The sequence below is a fragment of the Neomonachus schauinslandi genome, chromosome 3 (genome assembly GCF_002201575.2).
Source record: "Neomonachus schauinslandi chromosome 3, ASM220157v2, whole genome shotgun sequence".
Lineage (NCBI taxonomy): Eukaryota > Metazoa > Chordata > Mammalia > Carnivora > Phocidae > Neomonachus > Neomonachus schauinslandi.
This window is the reverse complement of record NC_058405.1, coordinates 74,620,480-74,642,961: the sequence shown is the minus strand read 5'-3', so window position 1 is coordinate 74,642,961 and position 22,482 is coordinate 74,620,480. Positions and strand designations below refer to the sequence as shown.

The window sequence follows — 22,482 nt, the reverse complement described above, 5'->3', positions numbered from 1 at the left end:
AAGAGTGAGCCCTAATGTAAACTGTGGACTTTGGGTAATGATAATGATGTGTCAATGTAGGTTCATCAGTTATAACAAATATACTGCTTTGGTGGGGGATGTTGATGATGGGGGAGTTTGTGGGGGAAGGCAGAGAATATACGGCAACTCTATATTTTCTGCTCAATTTTGTTGTGAAGCTATAATTGCTCTAAAATACAGTCTGTTTTTTTAAATGCCTGCCAAGAGGCAATGCCTGCTTTTAAAAAAGCAGAAATGGGGAGATTATAAGTCTTTAAGAAATCTTCACTGAGAGACACCACAAAGCAAAGCACACATTGCAGACTGAAGAGACTGGGGATTTAGAGATTGTATTAGCAGAGCTATAGATTCATGGTGGTATCAGTATGACCAACTCCATAACTGCTCAAGAAAAACTCTTTTTGCTGCAAGTGCGTAAGGACAAAACTAAAGAAAACCCCAAATGTGCTCGTAGTTTCATATGAAAAGCAACTTAAAGAGTGGCATAGGCCTTGGGGATAGACTCAAGATATTCCAATACTCTCATGCCCACACTACTGACCTGTGCAATGGAATAATCTGAGCTGTTGGTGGCCAGCATGCCCTCATTCCCACTGATTCCCACACCCACGTGGGCCATCTGGATCATCCCAACATCATTGGCACCATCCCCAATGGCAAGAGTGATGGCCCCTACATGCTTCTTAACCAAGTAGACTATTTCTGCCTTCTGGAGGGGAGATAACCTGAAAAAGAAGACAGAAACCACCAATTTTACTGTTTTGTTTTTGTTCACCTTGTTCTAAAAGCCTTTAACAAGGAGTCAACAATGATCTACACAGAACCACCTTTAAATATCAGTTACTGGTAAATTTCCCAATTCATTAATTAAGCTTTTTACATATATAAATATGTTCCACCCACCAATCCAGAAAACAAATGAATAAACAAACAAAAAGCAGAATCAGAACTATAAATACAAAGAACAAACTGATGGCTGCTGGAGGGGGAGGGGATGGAGGGATGCGCAAAATGGGTGAAGAGGACTTAGAGATACAGGCTTTCAGTTATGGAATAAGTAAGTCATGGGGATAAAAAGTACAGCACAGGGAATATAGTCAGTGGTACTGTAATAGTGTTGTATGGTGACAGTCGGGAGCTCTCCTTGTGGTGAGCATATAGAGATGTCCAGTCACTATGTCCTACTCCTGAAACTAATGTAACATTGTGTGTCAACTATACTCATTTTTTAAAAAAAGTTCCCTCCCACCCTCACCCAAAATAAAAAGGAAAGCAAAGAAACCACACAGTAACTTTTTTAACATCCAAAAGAAATACACAATATCAGTTGCCCAGGTTACATGGAGATAAACTCTTCAATTTGCCTTTCTCCCCATCACTCCCTGTTGCCTAACACTGGCCTGCTCTACTAATTTATATCATCTACCTAAACGAGAGTAAGAAGTGAAGATTTCTGAAACTATTTGAAGGCATTTTCCCAAAGGATAGCCTGTAGACTAGCCTACGAAAATCAAAGTACCTTCAAGTGAACTTGAAAAATACAAGGAGATGTAAAAACATGAAGGTGTCAGTCAAGTGAGTCTGTGGTAACAACAACAAACAAAAGCAAAGTAACCTAACATAGCAAATGTTTGTTCTTTCCATGGTATGTGTCCAATAAATGAGAATACTGTTGATCCTTTTTCCCCCCTCAGATAAGCTTACAAAAGCAAATTTAGTATTCCTAAAATATTTCAGGCTAGCAGACCCTGTCTACACAAAATACTTACAGATATATCAAGGAAAGAGAAGGAAAATTTTTATCTTTTATTCATCACTTATGTATTCATCCACTAAATGAATTGGATACACACCTCTATCCAAAAAATAAGAGACATACAAAGGTTTTATTTTCTAGTAATTGAATGATTATCCCCTTCCCACAAAACAGCTCCTAAAAACTAAATTTAAACCTTTCAAATTTTAAGTGAGATTATTAAAAACTGAGGAGATAGGCTTCCTTGGTTAGTGCACACTCCAAATTTTAAGACAGAAGCACAGATGGAAAAACTTTTGCTTCATAATGAAGAAAATATAATGAGTTAACATTACTTTGTCGGCACAGTATGAAAAGTTACCGAAGTAGAGGATGTTCCAGAAACCATTTGTAAGTTTTGTTTCCAACAAGAGATGCTGGTTGTTTTGCCGGAATGCCGACAATGATAATAATTTCACCATTTAGTCTGGCAACTACTTTTATATTCAGACTACGATATTTGTGGAAAAAAGAAAAACTACCTCATATTAATCCCAAATTTCACTCTTTAAACTTTCAAATCTTAATTCTAACCTCTGAGCCAACCAAGCTCTCCAAAATATAAGAAGAGAACTGTCAGGGACCCACTAAACCTTCTCCTCCCCTTGCTAAACATCACTGAGTCCTTCAGTCCTTTGGTAATGTGGTTCTAGGCCTTTCACCAAAGCTCCAAGTCAGTTCTGACCAGTTAAGAATAGAACTGGATCATCACTATTCTGATTTTGGGTCCTCCCCAACCATATATGAAAATAAATCCTAAAATAATATTAGTCTTTTAATAACCATCTGTTAATTGAGCTCCAATTAATAAAACACTTTAGGTCATGTGTCCATGTATGGGCATTAAGCCAAATTTCCCTAATCCTGAAATTTTTTTTTTTAAAGATTTTATTTATTTGACAGAAAGAGACACAGCGAGAGAGGGAACACAAGCAAGGGGAGAGGGAAAGGGAGAAGCAGGCCTCCCACGGAGCAGGGAGCCCGATGCGGGGCTTGATCCCAGGACCCCAGGATCATGACCTGAGCCGAAGGCAGACGCCCAACAACTGAGCCACCCAGGTGCCCCACTAATCCTGAAATTTTAGGGTTCTTTCCAATTGATGGTATTTACATTCATGTCTGGCCAAGTTCATCTTGTCATTCTATTGACTGAAACAACATAGAAGTCCCATAGCCATCTAGTCACAAAAATTGAAAGGGGAGAAATCTACTCAGGATAGGAAAAAAGTCAATATGCTGTTTCAGAGCACAAGAGTGATAAGAAAACACAGCCCTAAAAAATAGTTTTAGGAATTCAAAACAGACATTAAACAGTTCATTTCTACTCTTCTCATCCGAATAGACATCTTTATTTTCCAAAAATAGTATTTTACATGTCAACTCTCATTTTGATATTTAATCTGTAACATGGAACCAAATAACAAATTCAACAATAATTTATAAAGAACACATAATAGATTCCAACCTATAAAATAATACTCGAGTTTAATTAAGTCATTTGACTTAATTAAAAAATTACAGTACTTTTATCATCTATCTTCATGGATTAAAAATATACAGAGATAAATAAACCAATTGGCTGGAATAATGTCATGGTTTTTCCATGGGCACATACAATTGACTTCTTTATCAATATAATCAGTGTGAGGAATAAAAAATAAAATGGTTTCCACTCAAAATTTGGGTTAAATAGGTGATGAAGATTAAGGAGTGCACTTGTGATGAGCACCAGGTGATGTATGGGAGTGTTGAATCACTATATTGTACATCTGAAACTGTATTACACTATATGTTAACTAACCGGAATTTAAATAAAAGCTTTTTAAAAAATTGTAAAATAGATTCAACATATTGTACGGCACAGATGTTTTCTTAGATATATAAACAAGTGTTTTTGCTATATTTGTGCTTGCTGAGTAAGCTACTTAAAGGTAACCTCATATTCAGTAATTATTATTTATTCAACAAATATTTATGTCCCTACTATGAGCTAGGCACAATCCTTGATAGAGAAGATAGAGCAGAAAATAAAATATATAAATATCCCTGCCTTCATGAAGTTTACATTGCAGTGGAGAGGAGACAGACAATAAACCAAGTAAGTAAAACAAAAATTATGGCATATAGTGATAAGAATTGTGGGGAAAATAAGTCTACAGCTTCATAAATTGACTTTTAAAAATTAATTTTTCTCTTTTAATTATGTTCACCTGAGTGCCACTGATTAAGCAATTATAACAAATACTGTATGACACCCTCCAACTATCTCAACTTTTTTATTTCTAAATGACATTCAGTAAGCAAATTGTTGGTTAAAATTTTAAGAAAACTTTCTATACCTGTTAATGGCATATAAGGACATTGGGCAATTTCCTTCAATAAGAAAACAAGTGTAGAACTGGAAAAAAATGATTGAAAGCAAGTATTTAATCTCACCAGAAAATGACCAAAGGTGGAAAAGAACTTGAGACATGCTTATTCATGAAAAGATGTTACTGTATCAGGTAAGTGCAGCAAGTTTGTGACCTCCTTTCCTGAAGGTGTTCATATTCCCCTGACCTGGGAGTGGGGCAAGAATCTGCAGATTTACTATCTGGACATGGTGGATATGGTTTGGAGCAGATAATGATCACCCACATCTTTATCAACTGGGGTGGCTCTCTTAGTTCAGGGAGGGCAGAAAATCAGCTAGAAATTTAACAGGGAGATTTTTGCAACAAAAGAATCATGGGAGCATTGAGATAATAAACTTTCTACATATTCCGGACGGACCGCTAAATTAAGGTTTAGGGTTTGAATTGTTGAGGCACAAACTTGTCTAAGTAATTGGGTGAAGACTCAACTCTGCAGACAAAGACTTCAAAGCAGCACTGTAAATATGTTCATAGAATTGAAATAAAATACGTCTGAAGAATCAAAGAAAATTGTAACAATTATGAGTCAACAAACAGCATATCCCAACAGAAGAATGGAAACTATATTAAAAAATAGAAATTCTAGAGATGAAATGAAAAATGTACTTCATGAACTTAATGTCAGATCTGAGATAGTGGAAGGAATCAGTGAATTTGAAGTCACATCAATAGAAAATATGCAATACAAAAAGAGAAGAGGGGAAATTAAAGAAAAATGCAGTGGCAGGGCCACAAGTCAACATCAAGCATTCACTCACGTATGTGATCGGAGTCCCAAAAGTAAAGGAAATCAAAAGTAGGGCACCTGGGTGGCTCAGTCGTTAAGCGTCTGCCTTCGGCTCAGGTCATGATCCCAGGGTCCTGGGATCGAGCCCTGCATCGGGCTCTCTGCTCAGTGGAAAGCCTGCTTCTCCCTCTCCCTCTCCCACTCCCCCTGCTGTGTTCCCTCTCTCGCTGTGTCTTTGTCAAATAAATAAATAAAATCTTTAAAAAAAAAAAAAAAGGAAATCAAAGGTAGAAAAAAACAAAAACACCTTGAAAAAATAATGACTGAAATTTTCCAATCTAGTAAAAACAAAACAAAACAAAACATTAATTTAGGGATCCCCTGAATCCAAAGGAGAACAAATATAATAAGAACCATGTATAGGGCCAACATAGCCAAACAACTGAAACCAAGTAACAAAGAAAGAATCTGGAAAGTAGGAAGAGGAAAATGATTCATCACATACAGGGTAACAACAGTGCAAACTTCTCATCAGAAACAAGGGAGCCAGAAAACAACAGAATGACAAAGTACCAAGGGGGAAAAAAAATAAACCTAGTATTTTATTTGAAAATAGCTTTAACTTAGAAATCGGTAAGAGAAAGGGATATAGGAAAGACCCAAATGTGTGAGAATTAAATAACACACTTTTAAATAGCCCATGAGATAAAAAAAAAAAAATCAAGAGAAATGAGAAAATACTGTACTTTGAACTGAATGATAATGAAAACACAACATATCAAAATTTGGGAAATGTAGTTAAATCAGTGCTTGAAAATTTATGGCTTGAAATGCTTATAGTAGAAAAAAAATTTTAAATCAATGATAAAATTCTCTACCTTAAGTTATGTGAAAAAGAAAAATAAATTCAACCCAAAGTAAGGTAAAAGTAGAAAATAATACAGATAAGTATGTATTATATGTGAGAATATTATATTACTATATATTATAACATGCATAATAGTACATATACATTATAAATATGATATATATCAGAACATAAATAAAAACAAACCATGGAATTGGCCTCTTGAAAATAGCAGCAAAATTGGTAAAGCCCTAACTAGACTGATCAAGGGAAAAAAAAGTAAATTATTCATATGAGGAAGGAAAGAAGGAACATCACCATATATCACACAAAAGTAACAAATAAAGGAATATTGTGAAAAACTTAATGCCAACACATTTGACAACTAGACCAAATGGATAAATTCCTTGAAAGACATGAGTCACAAACCTAACTGAAGTAGTAGTAGAAAATATTTGCTAAATAAATTGAATTATTCATTAAGACCTTCCCACAAAGTCAGATCCAGATGGCATCAACAGTGAAGTCTATCAAACATTTTAGGAAGAACTAATGCCAATACCACAGAAAGTGTAGAAAACAGAGGACAAAGAAACACCTCCCAAATTAGTTTATCAGGCCGGAATTATCCTGAAACCAAAGCCATTCAAAAACTTGAAATAAAACCACAAATACCCTTCATGAGTATAGACTAAAAATTCTTAATGAAATTTTAGTAGAATATATAAAAACAATAGGCCCCTGGGTGGCTCTGTAGTTTAAGCGTCTGCCCTTTGGCTCAGGTCACATTCTCAGGATCCTGGGATTGAGCCTGGGATTGACCCTGCTTCTCCCTCTCCCTCTGCCCATCTCCCGGCTCGTGCTTGCCCTTTCTCTCTCTCTTTCTCCGTCTCTCAAATAAATAAATAAATAAATAAATAAATAAATAAATAAATAAAATCTTAAAAAAAAAAAGAAATAAAAATAAAATTCAGTCATAAAATTTTGAAGCCATGAAGAATGTTAGAGACAGACTCTACTCTCCTCCCCTACCACCACTCCCTTTGTAAGTTACAGTTTCAGCCAGTTCCATACCAAATTGCTTTCATCAGTTCAGGATATAGCTCAGTCAACAGACTTCAGTTTTGTATTTATTTATGTTTACTGTTCATCTAATGGCACACTTAAAGGGACAAAGTGACTAAGTGGAGAAACTAAGACAATGAACCACTTAAACCTGGATCATCGAGAGTTGCTGTCATGGTTGGCCAGTGAGTGACCCCTGCAGAAGCTGGACAGGGAGGAGAGTGAGGTCAAGTTGGACATTTCCCTGCTCCTCCCTGCCATGTCTTCTCCAGGTGGCTATGTCTATCGACCACAGCTCAAGGCTCCTCTAGAAGCAGTCCCCTCTGCACAGCTCTCTCTTTGCAGGTACAGTGACTACCTCCCTCCTCTGATCCCTTTGGACCTAGGGGTATATTGGCTCTTTCCACTGTTACCAGCATGTATATAATCCCTTTGTTTTCATCTTGGGCTCCTGAAAGCAAGTATCTTTCAGAGCCAAACATGATGTCCCATTTGCTGAGATTTCTGGGAAAAAGCATATGTGGATCTTCTTCTGTATGCAATCATATGAGGTAGTGAAGCTTGGGTCTCTCAACCCCCAACTTGCTGCCAAAAGGGTATCTGGCCTGGGGATAAAGCCTGCACCAGATGAATCAAAAGGGAGACACCATCTGAACTCTACATCAAACCACAAGTAAAGCCAGATTTAGGACAGACCACTAATAGTTCACTGCAAGCCAACTTCTGGAATATCCATCCTTGGTGGCAAAATGTTCTCCCCTTCTCTCTGCTTCTTCAGTAGGTCCTCTCATTGCTTCCGCCAGCATGAGTAGGAAGTTTGAGTAGAGAAAAAGTGAGCATTCCTTAAAATATTGGTATGATGCAAAATGAAAACTGGTCAATTAAATCTAAATAGTTAAAAGAAAGAAAAAATTTGGTGAACTGACTATTGATGAATTTTCTTGCTTCCCCTGAAGTCAGCTTTACCTATAGAATTTTCAGTTATGCGAGCTAATAAATTCCCTTTTTGCCCAAGCTGGACTTGAATTCAGTTTTCCATTAGTTTTTTCAGTTCTAACTGATGGAAGACTAAATCACAAAGAATCCTAAAGGCTAAACTACAGTCATGACAAGTGAAAGTGGAGTGAAGAACAGAAGGTGCTGAATTTTTGTAGCAGATGCTGAATGAATGTGAACACAGAAGGACGTCTAAGGGAAACATTTGAAGCATATAAGGAGCTCAACTGATTGAGGAGCAAATCTGTATTAATACTTAGAAGTTCAAAGCATCAAGATGTTTTAATAATTGGTCCATTTAATATTTTCATTCAGGAGCAAGGAACAACTATTCTGTACCTAGTTTTGTTATTTTCTTAGTTCTAGCCATCTTTGTGGTACATGTTTTGCCTTTTTAAATTGATGTTTTGACTTGCACTAATACTGATAATTTCATTTTCCTCTAGACATTGGTGGATTTTTTTTCAGATTGCCCCTCAATATAAATACAGGGCTTTTGTTCTTACTAAAGATGTCTTTCATCTGGTCAGTACATCACTAAACAATTTATCACTGAAAAATTATAATCTGCTTTCTAGGAACATCTTAAGCCTGACAATTAAAATTAAATTCATATATCTCTCTTCAATTTGAGCATATATTTTACTAAGAAGTAACTTTGCTTCTACAAAATTGTATTTCCATGTCCACATTTTCTTTATATAAACAGTGTTAAAGATAGCAGGGAGGGAAAAAGAACAGTGAATATATCCTTACCTACAGCATAATACTGCTCTACATGAGAGGGCCAAATTGAGGAAGCTCCTCTTAATTTCAGAATGGAGGGCATACTTCAGTGTTTCACCATCAATGATAAGGGCCAGGTCATTTTCTTTACCTATCCGGGCTCCAAGAGCTTCACAGTTCTGAGTAACTGCTTGTTGTGTTGCCTAAAACAAAGGTGGGGGGAGGGAATCACTTTATTTTTCTCATTTTAAATATAAATGAAAAGACTTCCTGAATCAAGATGGTAGTCTGAGGCATATTTTTACCTCATTCTTTCCTTCAAATAGCTCACTGAAATTAAAAAGTAAATAACATGAGAAGAAGTTTGACATCATTGGTCATCAGTGAAATGCCAGTTGAAACCACAATGAGATAATACTTCATATCCATTAGCATGACTAGAATCAAAAAGTCAGATAATAAGTGTTGATCAGGATAGAGAGAAATGCAAAACTCCCATACACTGCTGTTGGGAATGTAAAATGGTGTAGCCACTTTGGAAAATAGTCTGACAGTTCCACAGATGGGTAAATATGGAGTTTACCCATGACCCAGCAATTCATGTATATATACCCAAGACAAATGAAAATTGTCTACACAAAACTTGTATGTTTATAGCAGCACTATTCACAAATGCCTAAAAGTTATAACAACCTAATGAATGGATAAACAAAATATGGTATATCCATATAATGGAATATTCTTTAGCTATAAAAAGGTTATGAGGTATTAATGCATGCTACGACATGAACAAACCTTGAAAATGTGGTAACTAAAAGAAGCCAGTCACAAAAGACTGTATGCTATTATGATTCAATTCACATGAAAGTCAAGAATAAACAAACCCATAGAGACAGAAAGTAGATTAGTGGTTGTTCAGGGTGGGGGAAGGAGGATGAGAGAGATGATAACTAAAGAGTAGGGAGATTCTTTTAGAGGTGATGAAAGTGTTCTAAAAGTTGACTGTGGTGACAGTTGCATATATCAGTGAAAATATTAAAACAGATTGAATTGTACACATTAAACATAAATTTTATGTGATGTGGATTATATCTCAAGCTGTTTTTTAAAAGGTATAGAAGAGTGAATTCATATCAGTTGGAAAATACAGATGGATGTTAATAGCATATCAGAAAGTTCAGAAAATTTTGGAGAAAAATATCAAAGGTGGGAACAAAATAATGGAGTGAACTCTACAAAACTGAGTCTCAGGTTTCTAAGGGAGAAATAAAGAAGCTGTAGAGACTCATCACTCAATTTAAGATGTGTGAGCATCACCTCCCTTAGCTTATTTTCCTCACCCAACCTTTCCTTCCTTAATAATTCACATAAACTGTTGGAAGCTCAAAATTTTAGAGAAATGACTCCTCATGCCAGTTGCAGAGTGGAAAATTCAGGAATTTTAAGGAAAATATGTAATAAAATTTTAAGTTATATAGATTAATGCTAAAGAAAATTCCTTCATCAAATACAAGTAAAATTTAAAAAAATATCAGTTACCACTTTCTATTGAAACATTAGTGAAATAATAAGTTTGCCAAAATATTTCTTGATTCTTACCAACTCTGTTTTACTTCTATGACTATGTGAAATGAATGCCATAAAATACTAAATCATATTTTAAAGCTTATTATTTTATTTAACTATAATTTTCAGTTATATTCAATGATCTACAGAAATCAGAGATTTTTTTATGATCTCCCCTAAACATATTAATAAATGAAATTTTAAGAAAATGTGCCACCTGGGGAAAAATTTTAAAGCATAACAGGCATCAAGCACCAAAAGCTTTAATGAAAAAAATCCTCCTCCCTATTTTTCTCAGAAGATCTTCATTACTCAATACTCATTACTCAAATGAAATAACTGTTTTTCCCAAAAATAAAGTTACTTTAATAATCCTTGAATTACTGAGGGCTTTATAAACCTGAAGGTCTAATAACAGATGGAATTCAAACACTTTAAATTTGCATTCATGCTGTGTAGGAACTATGAGGTATTATGTGTGTGTGTGTGTGTGTGTGTATAAAATATATGATATATATATATATCGTATTAAACATTTCTACTTCTGCTTTTTCTACACAGTGGACTGCATATCTCATCAATGATCTCAAGTGACTGTAATTGTTTTGTTGCCCCAAAATAATCTGGCAAAATTGAAGTTTTCCTCACTTTAATATTCTTCTCACATTTCATTTGGTTAGTGAACACAAAACTTGGTGCTTTTCTAGTTATATATTGTTTTCAATTTTACAGCTTCTTAGAACAAGTAAATGCTTGGAACTAAAGCTATTAGTTTAATGTCTTATTTTTTTCTTCTACTCCTAAATTGGTTCTCTTTACCAGTCCTTCTGCTGCCGATGTTAACAGAAGCCAAAGGTAATTCTTCCAACATGGTTCACTCTAGAACATGAGTACCTTAGTCATTTGCCAACATTAATTATGTAAAATCCTGCAGCACAACCTGGAGCACATTATATGAGAAAATTGCATTATATGCTTCATATGTAAAACAAGTCTATCAGTGACTAAGTAATGGTTATTTAAGAATGAGTTTTGAAAATGACATAACTCTAAAGTTTACAGGAATTTAAAACATAAGAGAAAATCTTAGAGAAACAATGTACCAGGATCACTATGTAAATCATAATATGTAAGTGACAGAGTTTTCCATAGTAAGCTTCACTAACAAGACTAGCTTCTGGAAAATTCTAACTCATTCATCTAATTACATATGCAACTTCATTCCTCTCAAAAACTTGAGTGCTGTCCATTGTACAAACTTAAATTAAAGGTCAAAAGTTAGTCAAAGGCACTGAAATTTCAACAATGACACATAAAGAGCTTGGATTCACCACTGTCATCCTTATAGAAAAAAGCTGAACAAAGTGAAAACCAACCTTCTTTGGACCTATCAGAGATAGGTGAGATCACATGACAAACTTCCACCAGAAATCTGAAGAGACAAGGGAATACAGAGAATCACAGCTGAGCTCTGTTTAAGTGGAGCAGAAGGTACTACTGAAGTCACAAACTGGTAGGAACATTTAACTGGTAATTTTGAGGAATTGACGTAGGCTGAGTATGGGTTACCACGAAAATGAGACACTCCTTGGGTTGCAATCTTGATGGGTGAAGACTCACATTTTTGTGGATTTACTTCTAGAAACCTCACCAGGTTCTCATGGTGAAAAGCCAAGAAAAATTCCTCTTGTGGTTCAGGCAGGAGGAGGGGGAAAGTGAACATTTTGATATATGCTCAGAGCATTCTCCATAATGAAAGCCTAGTCTCCAAAGTTAAAGACTTTCCCAGAGTCTTATCCCACCTAAAGGGAAGGGTGTTTACCCAATTCTAGCCCCCTCTAACCTCCCTGTCTCACCCAAGGGGAGAAAAATACTAAGAAACACCTATAAAGACACAGGGGCACAGGCTCACTAAAAGACTGAGATTTAATCATAAGAACACTTCTCTTCCCACACACCTTACCACACACCAACGGGGCCCCGGTATAGTAATAGTGCATTACACATGAAAGAACTGTGAGGTGTGGATCTATTTAAGGAAGAGTTCTTAGGGAAACCCAAAGACAACAAGGGGGACTAAACAAGGACACTAGAGGAATTTGGAGCTTCTCATGTGTATAGCTAGAGCAAACATTAAATACAGCCAGATTACCATAAAACTTCACATTAAAGGCCTTTACCACAATTTCTCTTACCATATTCATCATGTCCAGCTTTCAACAAAAATTACAAGACATGCTAAAAGGCAAGAAAAAGCACTGTCTGAAGAGCTAAAGCAAGCATCTGAACCAGATTCAAAAATAACACAGATTTTTGAAGTATCAGACAGTGAATTTAAAATAAGCTATGATTAACATGTTAAGGACTCTAATGGAAAAATAGATAACATAAAAGAACAAATGGGGAAGATAAGCAGAGAGAAACACTTAAGAAAGGATAAAAATGAAATGCTAGGGAAAAAAAAAAACAGAAATGAAGAATGCCCTTATTGGGCCCAACAATAGACTGCACAAAGTCTAAAAATTAATGAGCTTAAAGATATATCAACAGAAATTTCCCAAACTGAAATAGAAAGGAAAAAAAAGAATTAGAAAAAAAACCAAAATGGAATATTCAAGAACTGTGGGACAATTTAAAAGGTCTAATGTACAGCTAATTGGAATATCAGAAGGAGAAGAGAAAGAGAACAGAACAGAAAGAAAATTTTAAGTACAAATGACTAAGAATGTTCCCAAACTAATGGCAAACACATAACTACAGACCCAGGAAACTTAGAAAACACCAAGCAGGGTATAAATACCAAAAACTTTACACCTATGCATATCATATTCAAACCACAAAATCAAAGGCAAAGAAGAAATGTTGAAAGAAGCTAAAGGGAAGAATAAAGTAAGAAATAGCAAGCTTCTCATCAGAAACCATACAGTTGAGAAGAAAGTGTTGAAGGAACAAGAGACACCAACCTAGAATTCTATATCCAGTGTAATTATCCTTCAAATGTGAAAGAGAAATAAAGATTTTTCTCAGACAAAAACTGAGGAAATTCAATGCCAGCTAATCTGCCCCATAAGAAATATTTTTAAAGTTTTTCATGGAGAATAATTATGATATGTGTCAGAAACTGAGATCTACTTTTAAAAAAGAAGACTGAAAAGGAATAGATGAAATTTATGTAAATTTTTTTAAATGATAAGAAAATTACACAGTAAAAAATATTTAACAGAAAATAAATGGCTGTAGCCATTTAATTTTTAAGGGCAAGGAGGTTCAATATTAGATTACAAAATCCTTTCATTCCTTCAATGTATATGGCGCCTATCTACTCAAACTTTTGACAAAGACTGCTATTTACACATATTTTCTCTTTCTTTCTTTCTTTTTTTTTTTTTTTTGCATTTTTAAAATCAAAGATCTGAGTGTTGGATTTGGTATGATGTCGGTTTGGGTGATAAAGGACTAGCCTAAGAATGAGGCAAGAAATGAGGACCAGAGGTAATGTTCTAATGGACTTGAGTGAGAGTTCAAGGCAACTTACGTAGATTTTAAGGTATGGGGGAACACTGAAGTAACAAATTGGTTACACTCATATTAAATCAAATTTTTAAAAATCACTTACCTCAAATGAGTTTGAATTCAATCGAATATGAGGCATGTGAGCTGTTATCAGTTTACAGGAATATGCTACCAAGAGAGAAATAAAGATATCACATATTTGAAGACTCAATGCCTTCCATGAGTTCATTTTTTAGAATAAGAAATCTATTTAGGGGCTCCTGGGTGGCTCAGTCATTGAGCATCTGCCTTTGGGTCAGATCGTGATCCCAGCGTCCTGGGATCAAGCCCCACATCGGGCTCCCTGCTCCACGGGGAAGTCTGCTTCTCCCTCTCCTACTCCCCCTGCTTGGTGTTCCCTCTCTCGCTATGTCTCTTTCTGTCAAATAAATAAAATCTTAAAAAAAAATCTATTTATATACTTTCTTCATAATACTCTCTGCTTTATGATTAGGTCAAAGCCTGGTAGCTCATCACAAATACTGAGCAAAAGGTTGTAGACTGAAAAAGTTGAAACATTGCTTCATCTAATCTTAATTGGCAACTGAAATAGAAATAGTTGGGAAGGTGCATATAACTAATGGCTAAATCTGTACTTTTAAATGTCTGTGGATTTTTATTTTTATCATCTTTATATGATATGAGATTCAGTTCATGCTTTATAACAATTCCAAGTCTTGAGGAAGCCTGTGTATCAAGTTCTGTTGTATCAAGCTGCTATATCAACAGTATTATGTCTATGTGCTAATAAAATCCTAGGTAGGATTGAAGGAAATAAACTCACCCAATGCTCATAATAACGTTCAATGTGATGATCAAGTTAGACACCTCAGAGAGCATTTTCCAATTTGAAAACTAAGTCATTCTCACTTTAGAACTTAGACTGAGAATATTTTTGTAAATACAGGACTAGCCTATGAGGGCCCAAATACAAAATCACATCTGTATCTACAGGAATGAAACTATCTCTGAGATAGATGAACCCTTATCAAAAAAGTTTGAGTCTTTGTAAAAGCAGTCATTTTAAAGTTCTATGAAGCTGAGGAAACATCCACTAACAAATAGTCGAAAAATGGTCACTTTCTTTTCCTCCTATAGGCTCAAAGGGGCACAGTAGGAAGGCTGCTGGATAAATGAAAGGAATTAACCCCGCTGTGAAAATAATAGGAAGTAGTGATTTGAGTGTAAGAAGAGAGCCCTGCAAATGTTGAGCGAGTTAGGACAGTATTTTTCTTCCTTCTTACAGGTTCAGTTTTTGTCCCTGAGAACTAATTGTTGAACTAAGAAGATAGCGCGTGGGTGTTTAACTCGGCATCTGTCCAAGTCCAGGAGACCTCTCGCTCTCCAGCATGCTAGTTCATCTTCTCCTCTCCCACCCCAGCCGTCCTCTCAGCAAAATGGAAGTATGGGGTCCCTTGTTCAAAAACCATGGGGTGGGGGGAGGGGAGGACAGAATGCCATTATAGATTCTAAAATAGAAAGGTTTTCTCTAAAAATATTTTATACTTATAAAATATAACAGGGGTAATGGTGATAGACAAAAAACAACATAAACTTACAAATTGCAAAAAATATATAGTTTTGGTGCCATAATCTTATATAATGTGATAAAAATAAAACTTTATTAATGTGATATCTTGTTTGATCATAAGATTTTTCTCTTACACTTCTGCAAATTCATTTATTTGATCATTAAAACTTATACTTTTAGCAACTTTATTTTCAAACAATATATGTAGTTGAAAGCAATGTTTGTCACTCTTGGAAAATGTAAGATTGTCAGTAATTTTTGACCATTTTTAATTTTGAGCATGATCTTTCTGATGTAACTATTACTAGAGCTTTTAAGATTTTTTTATAGGCTGTGAGGACTTTGTGATGAATTTCTGACATATTATTTTGAAAATTAAATTTTTGTATATTTGCAACTGATGATTCCTATGGAACAAATTTTCTAAAACTAACTGTTCATATAAATCAGTTTCATGTAAATTGGAATTTAATTTAAATGTAAATTTATACAGTATCATTTTAATATTTCCTTTGAAATTTCCTAAAACTTGTGGACATCATACAGAAAAGCAAAAGTAGCTTCATGATTTTTATATAATTCAAAATGCCTATTTATGTATTCTATTGCAGCCTATCCAATTACAGGAGACAATCACTTTTATTTTTTTTTAAAGATTTTATTTATTTATTTGACAGAGAGAGACACAGCGAGAGAGGGAATACAAGCAGGGGGAGTGGGAGAGGGAGAAGCAGGCTTCCTGCCGAGCAGGGAGCCCGATGCGGGGCTCGATCCCAGGACCTGGAATCATGACCTGAGCCGAAGGCAGACGCTTAACGACTGAGCCACCCAGGCACCCCGAGACAATCACTTTTAAATGGTCTTCTTAATCAATTATTGGTTCATCTGATGCTTCCTATGTAAACAGTGTCATCCCCCCCCACCAGAATGTAATGGTCTTTAAATTTAATTTCTATTTCAAAGCCTGTGGATATTTTTTTGCCCTATTGCAGTGGTTTTTCAAAACCAGAGATTCTAAACTTTTCAAAGAATTCTAAAGATTTCCTGATATGTTTTATTGCAATGTTCATGTGGCCACTTTCATTTTGTGGTAAGTTACGACAAAGTTAACTGTCTAAGGCTGGCAGTTTCTGTACCAGCCCCCAGATTGGAGAGTAATATTTGTGCTAGGCACAGACAAGCCAGCCCACTGTGGGTTCTTGTGCTGCCCCCACGAGGAACCTTCCTTTCTCCTGAAGCTGTTGTTGCTGCTGCTGGCTCTCTATAGACAAAGCCAAAGGTCTCCATATATTATGATGAAAATCCAATCACTATGCAAGCACTGAGTGCTTGCTTGTACCCAGCATTATGTTGGGTGCAAATGAAGATTTACAACAGATATATGATAAGCCTCTAAAACCTAAGGAATCAAAGCTAATGCAAAAGAGAAAAAAAACCCAGCATATTGGTAAGCGAAATATAATAGTATAAATGCTGCTGAGGTCAAGAAGCAGCAGATCATGTTGAATCATGCTGTCAGAAAGTTTTCAGAAGTTAATAGAACTAGTAGTCTTAGAAAATAGGCAAAAATGTGGGGTGCCTGGGTGGCTCAGTCGTTAAGCATCTGCCTTCAGCTCAGGTCATGATCCTGGGGTGCTGGGATCGAGCCCCTCATTGGCCTCCCTGCTCCACAGGAAGCCTGCTTCTCCCTCTCTCACTCCCCCGGCTTGTGCTCCCTCTCTCATCGTGTCTCTCTCTATCAAATAAATAAATAAATAATCTTCAAAAAAATTTTTAAAAAAAGAAAATAGGCAAAAATGTGACAGTGGTCCTTATATAGTCACTTGTGACCATTGTCAAAAACCAGTCTTGACATACTGATTGCTAAAAGTCACCCTCCTGCCAAATCCTTAGTCAAATTTTGTTTGTACTCAGAATCAAGACTATGTTTAGTCTTTTAACCACAAAAACATTAGCCAACTTGAGCTCCAGGAGAGCTGATGGTAATTAGAACTGTCACCACATTCATAAGGCAGCAGCCAACATTTTCAAAGCCCTTACTGTGTCCAGTACTTTAGAGAGAATTTCACATACACATCTCACTTAATCATCACAACCACCAGAGTTATCATGGCTATCTCCATTTCATTAATGAGAAAATTGAGGGTTAGAAAACCCCACAAAAGCACAAGCTCATAAATATAGAGGCAGGAGATTCAGGCTCACAACTGTGTCCTTGGTAACTCTAAAGTCTGATTTTCAACCACTATGCTCTACATTCTCTTCCAAAGATATAAAGATGTCGGCTCTCAGACAAGCTCCATCTTTTTATTTCTGAATCCATTCCCCAGACATTTGAACCATGAAAGTAACACAAGAGCTCTCTAACCAAAGGCTATTGCTTTTCCTGGAAAATGCTAGAGCTCAGAGAGCTTCTAAGAAAACAAATTATGTCAGCACAGTCTTCAGTTTATACTAAGTTCATGGACTCCATCTTTTAGCTGGTCTCTGCAGGCATAGCCTCTAAGGGATGATAATAAAATTTAAGCCGGGACCCAGTACTCAAAAGAGGTCAGGGGACTGTGGGCTGCTTTCAGCCAACAGACATGTTTTGCTTTGCCCTTACAAAGTTTTATACATTTAAGTCAACATCTGTGCATCAGGATATTTCATATGGGAGACAGAATTCCCAATTATCTCTTAAAAACTAAAAACCTAGGTCCCCTGGGACCCAATCAGTCAAGTGTCCATCTTTCGATTTCCATTCAGATCATGATCACAGGGTTGTGAGACTGAGCCCCACCTCAGGCCCCATGCCCAGTGTGGAGCCTGTTTAGGATTCTCTCTCTCTCCCTCTCTCTCTGCCCCTCCACCCCCTAAAAATTTTTTAAAAATTAAAAAAAAAAAAACCCTGTGCCAATTGCAGACATTTCCAAAAGGCAAGGATGCACTGGCTGCCCCTTCGGGGGCCAGCACCCCCTTGTGGACATTGCCCTTCACTCTTGTCCTGCCTGGTTCTCCCAGATGTTTGCAAGCCCTGCTTTAAGAAACTGGAGAGATTGTTTCCTTTCTTCCTTCAAGTCACCACTAAACAATTTTTTTTTAAATGAGTGCAATTAGATATAGCAGTTATCTAAAAATCCAGTTATTCTCAGCAAAGAATCCTTCAAGTGAATTATAGACTTCTACTAACAAAAATAGGTCTCATTCAATAAGGATAAAAATTCCCCTACCAACAACAATGGCTATGTCTCATCTAGGTTGGGTTTCAGTCCTGAGCTGAGGAGACAAAGGCTCAGGAAAAACAAACAATCCTCCACTTGTGGGTCTGGAAAAAGGGATTGGGAGCAATTTAGGAAGGTGATGAGAGAGCAATCGCCCTCCTCTGTGGTGCTTTGTCCACTGAGCCCCTTCACAGGATATACACCAAGTTACCGTGGTTGCTGAGTTCATGATTACCAAGAAGCATAGCAAGTCACACTAAAGCCGAAATAGGGGAGAGCTGGCAAAAGGAGCATGGTATGCTGTCAAAATTTGCCAGGGGGATAGATGAGTGACTACATCATGGTTGGACTCCTTTGGTGAGTCCTTAATAATTATGTTAATATCCAGCATTCCTGAAGGACTGTAAGTGCTTCACACCAAGCTAAGCTCTTCACAGGGATTACCTCAAGGTGTCCTCACAACAATGCTATGAGGCTAAAACTATTATTATCCCCATTTTACAGATAAGAAAATTGATGTTTAGAGAGGTTAAGCAGATCCTTCAAAAATAGCCAACCCTTCACTGACTGTGTTTTCTTCCAGCTACACCCTATTTCTCTGCTCCCCTTCACAGCAAAATTCTGAAAGACTCATCTGCACACACTACACCGTCATCAGTGAGGGCTGACAGATCAACCTACCAAATGGACCCCAAATTTAGTCCCTCTCTCACATGCCCCATCACATCCTCGTACAAGTCATCAGCATCTCTTGTCTAGACTTTTATGAAGGCTTCCTGCCTGATCTCCTGACTTCCATTCAGCCCAGTCTCCATACAAGAGCCAACAGATTGTTTTTAAAATATAAACTAGATCATATTACTCTCTTGCTTAAAACCATACACATTTCTTATTGTGGCCTGACAAGCTTTCATTTCCTATCTTCTCTGCTTTGCTCCCCATATTCCAACCACTCTGGCCTTTCATTTGTTCCTCGAATATGCACATCCCCACACCAGAGCCAATGTGCTCATTATAATCTTTGCCTGGAACGCTCGTCCCAGAGATCCTCTCAATGCTTGCTCCCTCTTTCCATTTGGGTCTCTGCTTCAAAGTCACCTTCTTTACAGGTGTTCTATTTGATTAGCTTGTCTACCTCTTGCTATGCCTTGCTGTGTTTTTATTCTTAGCACTGATTGCAATATTACAAAATACAGTGATTTATTAATTTTATCTTTTCTACATGGATATAAGTTTCATAAGGACAGAGACTATTACTCAGGTTTTCATTCCCAGCTTCTAGATTTTCCTGGTACCTAGCAAGTGATCAATAGTCACTAAATGAATGAATGTAGAATAAACAAATGACTGGAGACAATATTTAAAGGTGGTGTCTGGTGCATACAGACTCGTTTTATCATATATGTTAATCTAACTGGAGCTGACTACCATGATGATTATGAAAAACATAATTTCAATTCCTTCTCACCATCAAAACGTGACTATTCCCAGCTAACAATTGACTTTTCAACTCCTATTCTGCACATCTCAACTCTAAGATACAATCATATAGTAAAGGGGGAAAAAAGGCAAAAAAAAAAAAAAAGTGACATTGGGAAAAAAAACAATTGTTTTTCTCCCTGTCTGATGACTTCCCATTCAGTTTTTCCCCCATGAGAGACTCTTCATATATACATATATTTTTTTTAATTGTGTAATGTTAATCACCATACATTACATCACTAGTTTTAGATGTAGTGTTCCATGATTCATTGTTTGCGTGTAACACCCAGTGCTCCATGCAGAATGTGCCCTCCTCAATACCCATCACCAGGCTAACCCATCCTCCCACCCCCCTCCCCTCTAGAACCCTCAGTTTGTTTTACAGGGTCCGTCGTCTCTCATGGTTCATCTCCCCCTCCGATTTCCCTCCCTTCATTCTTCCCCTCCTGCTATCTTCTTCTTCTTCTTTTTTTTTTTTAACATATAATGTATTATTTGTTTCAGAGGTACAGGTCTGTGATTCAACAGTCTTGCGCAATTCACAGTGCTCACCATAGCACATACCCTCCCCAATGTCTATCACCCAGCCACCCCATCCCTCCCACCCCCCACCACTCCAGCAACCCACCATGAGAGACTCTTAACCGTAGGGAACAAACTGAGGGTTGCTGGAGGGAGAAGGGGGTGGAGGGAAGAGGTAATTTGTTGATGGGCATTAAGGAGGGCACGTGATGTGATGAGCACTGGGTGTTATATGCAACTGATAAATTATTGAACACTACACCTGAAACTAATGATGTACTACAAGTTGGCTAATTGAATTTAAATTTAAAAAGAAAAAAACCAATTGAACATTCTCACTAATAATCAAAATGTTTATGAATAAACGTACATAATACAAAGATAGGTATATACATTATAGGGAAAATATGCCGTAACTTCAAATTTCAAAGGAAAGGAACAAGAAACATACATATTACTCATGTAAGCATTCTGCAGTCTATATTTTGACAATGTGAAGGAGACAGACTCTTTGCCTTGCTTAGTTTGCTGAAATTTTCTGCCATGTGATGACAAGATTCCATTGCACTCCATTTACCCAAAGGCATATAAAACAATTACTTGAAGTAAGTTCAATCATTCATTCTTGATACCAGTATATATTTAGAATACCTGTCCAAACAGATTTTCTAAAACTTCATATCTGTTACCTATGTTAATTGCAGTTTCTTGTTTATCTCCTGTCAAAACCCATATTCTTATGTTTGCTTTCAGTAAAGTTGTTATCGTTTCTGGAACACGTGCTTGAAGGCGATCTTCAATGGCTGTGGCTCCAAGAAGCAGAAATTTCTAGACATTTTTTTGAAAGAGATATTTTTTATTACTAGTTAAGATAAAAAAAAACATGGGGCACCTGGGTGGCTCAGTCGTTAAGCGTCTGCCTTCGGCTCAGGTCATGGTCCCAGGGTCCTGGGATCGAGCCCCACATCGGGCTCCCTGCTCCATGGGAAGCCTGCTTCTCCCTCTCCCACTCCCCATGCTTGTGTTCCCTCTCTGGCTGTGTCTCTCTGTCAAATAAATAAATAAAATCTTAAAAAAAAAAAAAAAAGATAAAAAAACATTTTAATATGGAATAAATAGGGCAAATTTTGACAAATGTTATGCAGTCTACCTATTATGTGAAGTCCCATACATGTCACACACACACACACACACACACACACACACACACTTTCTTCCTAGTCTCTTCCACTCGTCTATTTGTCCCTATTTTGCTACAGCATGAGGCAGTGTAGCATGATAGTTATATAGGCTCATGGGGGCACCTGGGTGGTTCAGTTGGTTAAGCATCTGCCTTCTGCTCAGGTCATGATTCCGGGGTCCTGGGATCCAGCCCTGCATCAGGCTCCCTGCTCCACGAGGAGTCTGCTTGTCCCCCTCCCTCTACCCCTCCCCACCCTGCTCATGCTCTCTAATAAATAAATAAAATCTTAAAAAAAAAAAAAAAAGAATATCTAGCAGATTATAATTAGGCAATTAAACCTAGAGAGGTAAGCCCCCTTCCTTTATTATTCTTCAAAAAGTATCATGATAATTCTCAGCCTCCTCCTACTTCTGTGTGAATTTAGAACAAACTGCTCAAGTTCTATAAAAATCCTATTGGGAATTATATGCATTTCCTTTATTATTTCCTGTATTACACTGAATTTATAAATGACTTTGAGGAGAATTGCCACATTTATTACACTGGGGTTTTCTATATATTGTATACACCTATCCACTTACATAAGTCCTTACAAGAAATTTCATATTTTCTCCATAAATTTCATAGCACCAGATAGTTTATAGTTTTGGTTCCTACTGTGAATTATTTCCCTATCACTGTGGCCACAACACAAGGGAATTATTTCCCTACCACTGAGCAGAAGCTCTATGGTAGATAAAAAGGTTTCTATAAAGCATAAGTTGTTTCCCAGAAGCCAGCACAACCCAAACATTCAGGGTTTCTCACATTGCTATTAGTTGTTAAAATGAAATTAAGATATAAAGCAAGCTG

General features: G+C 36.7%; 1 protein-coding gene across 1 annotated transcript in view; it reads right to left on the bottom strand.

The window, feature by feature from the left end:
* LOC110570205 (phospholipid-transporting ATPase IB-like) overlaps positions 1–22,482 on the bottom strand; it is a 180,179-nt gene that overhangs the window by 73,166 nt on the left and 84,531 nt on the right. The window contains 4 exon segments of the mRNA XM_021678187.2: positions 563–746; positions 8,622–8,794; positions 13,774–13,838; positions 21,137–21,275. Of these exon segments, the coding sequence (XP_021533862.2) occupies positions 563–746; positions 8,622–8,794; positions 13,774–13,838; positions 21,137–21,275 (561 nt within the window).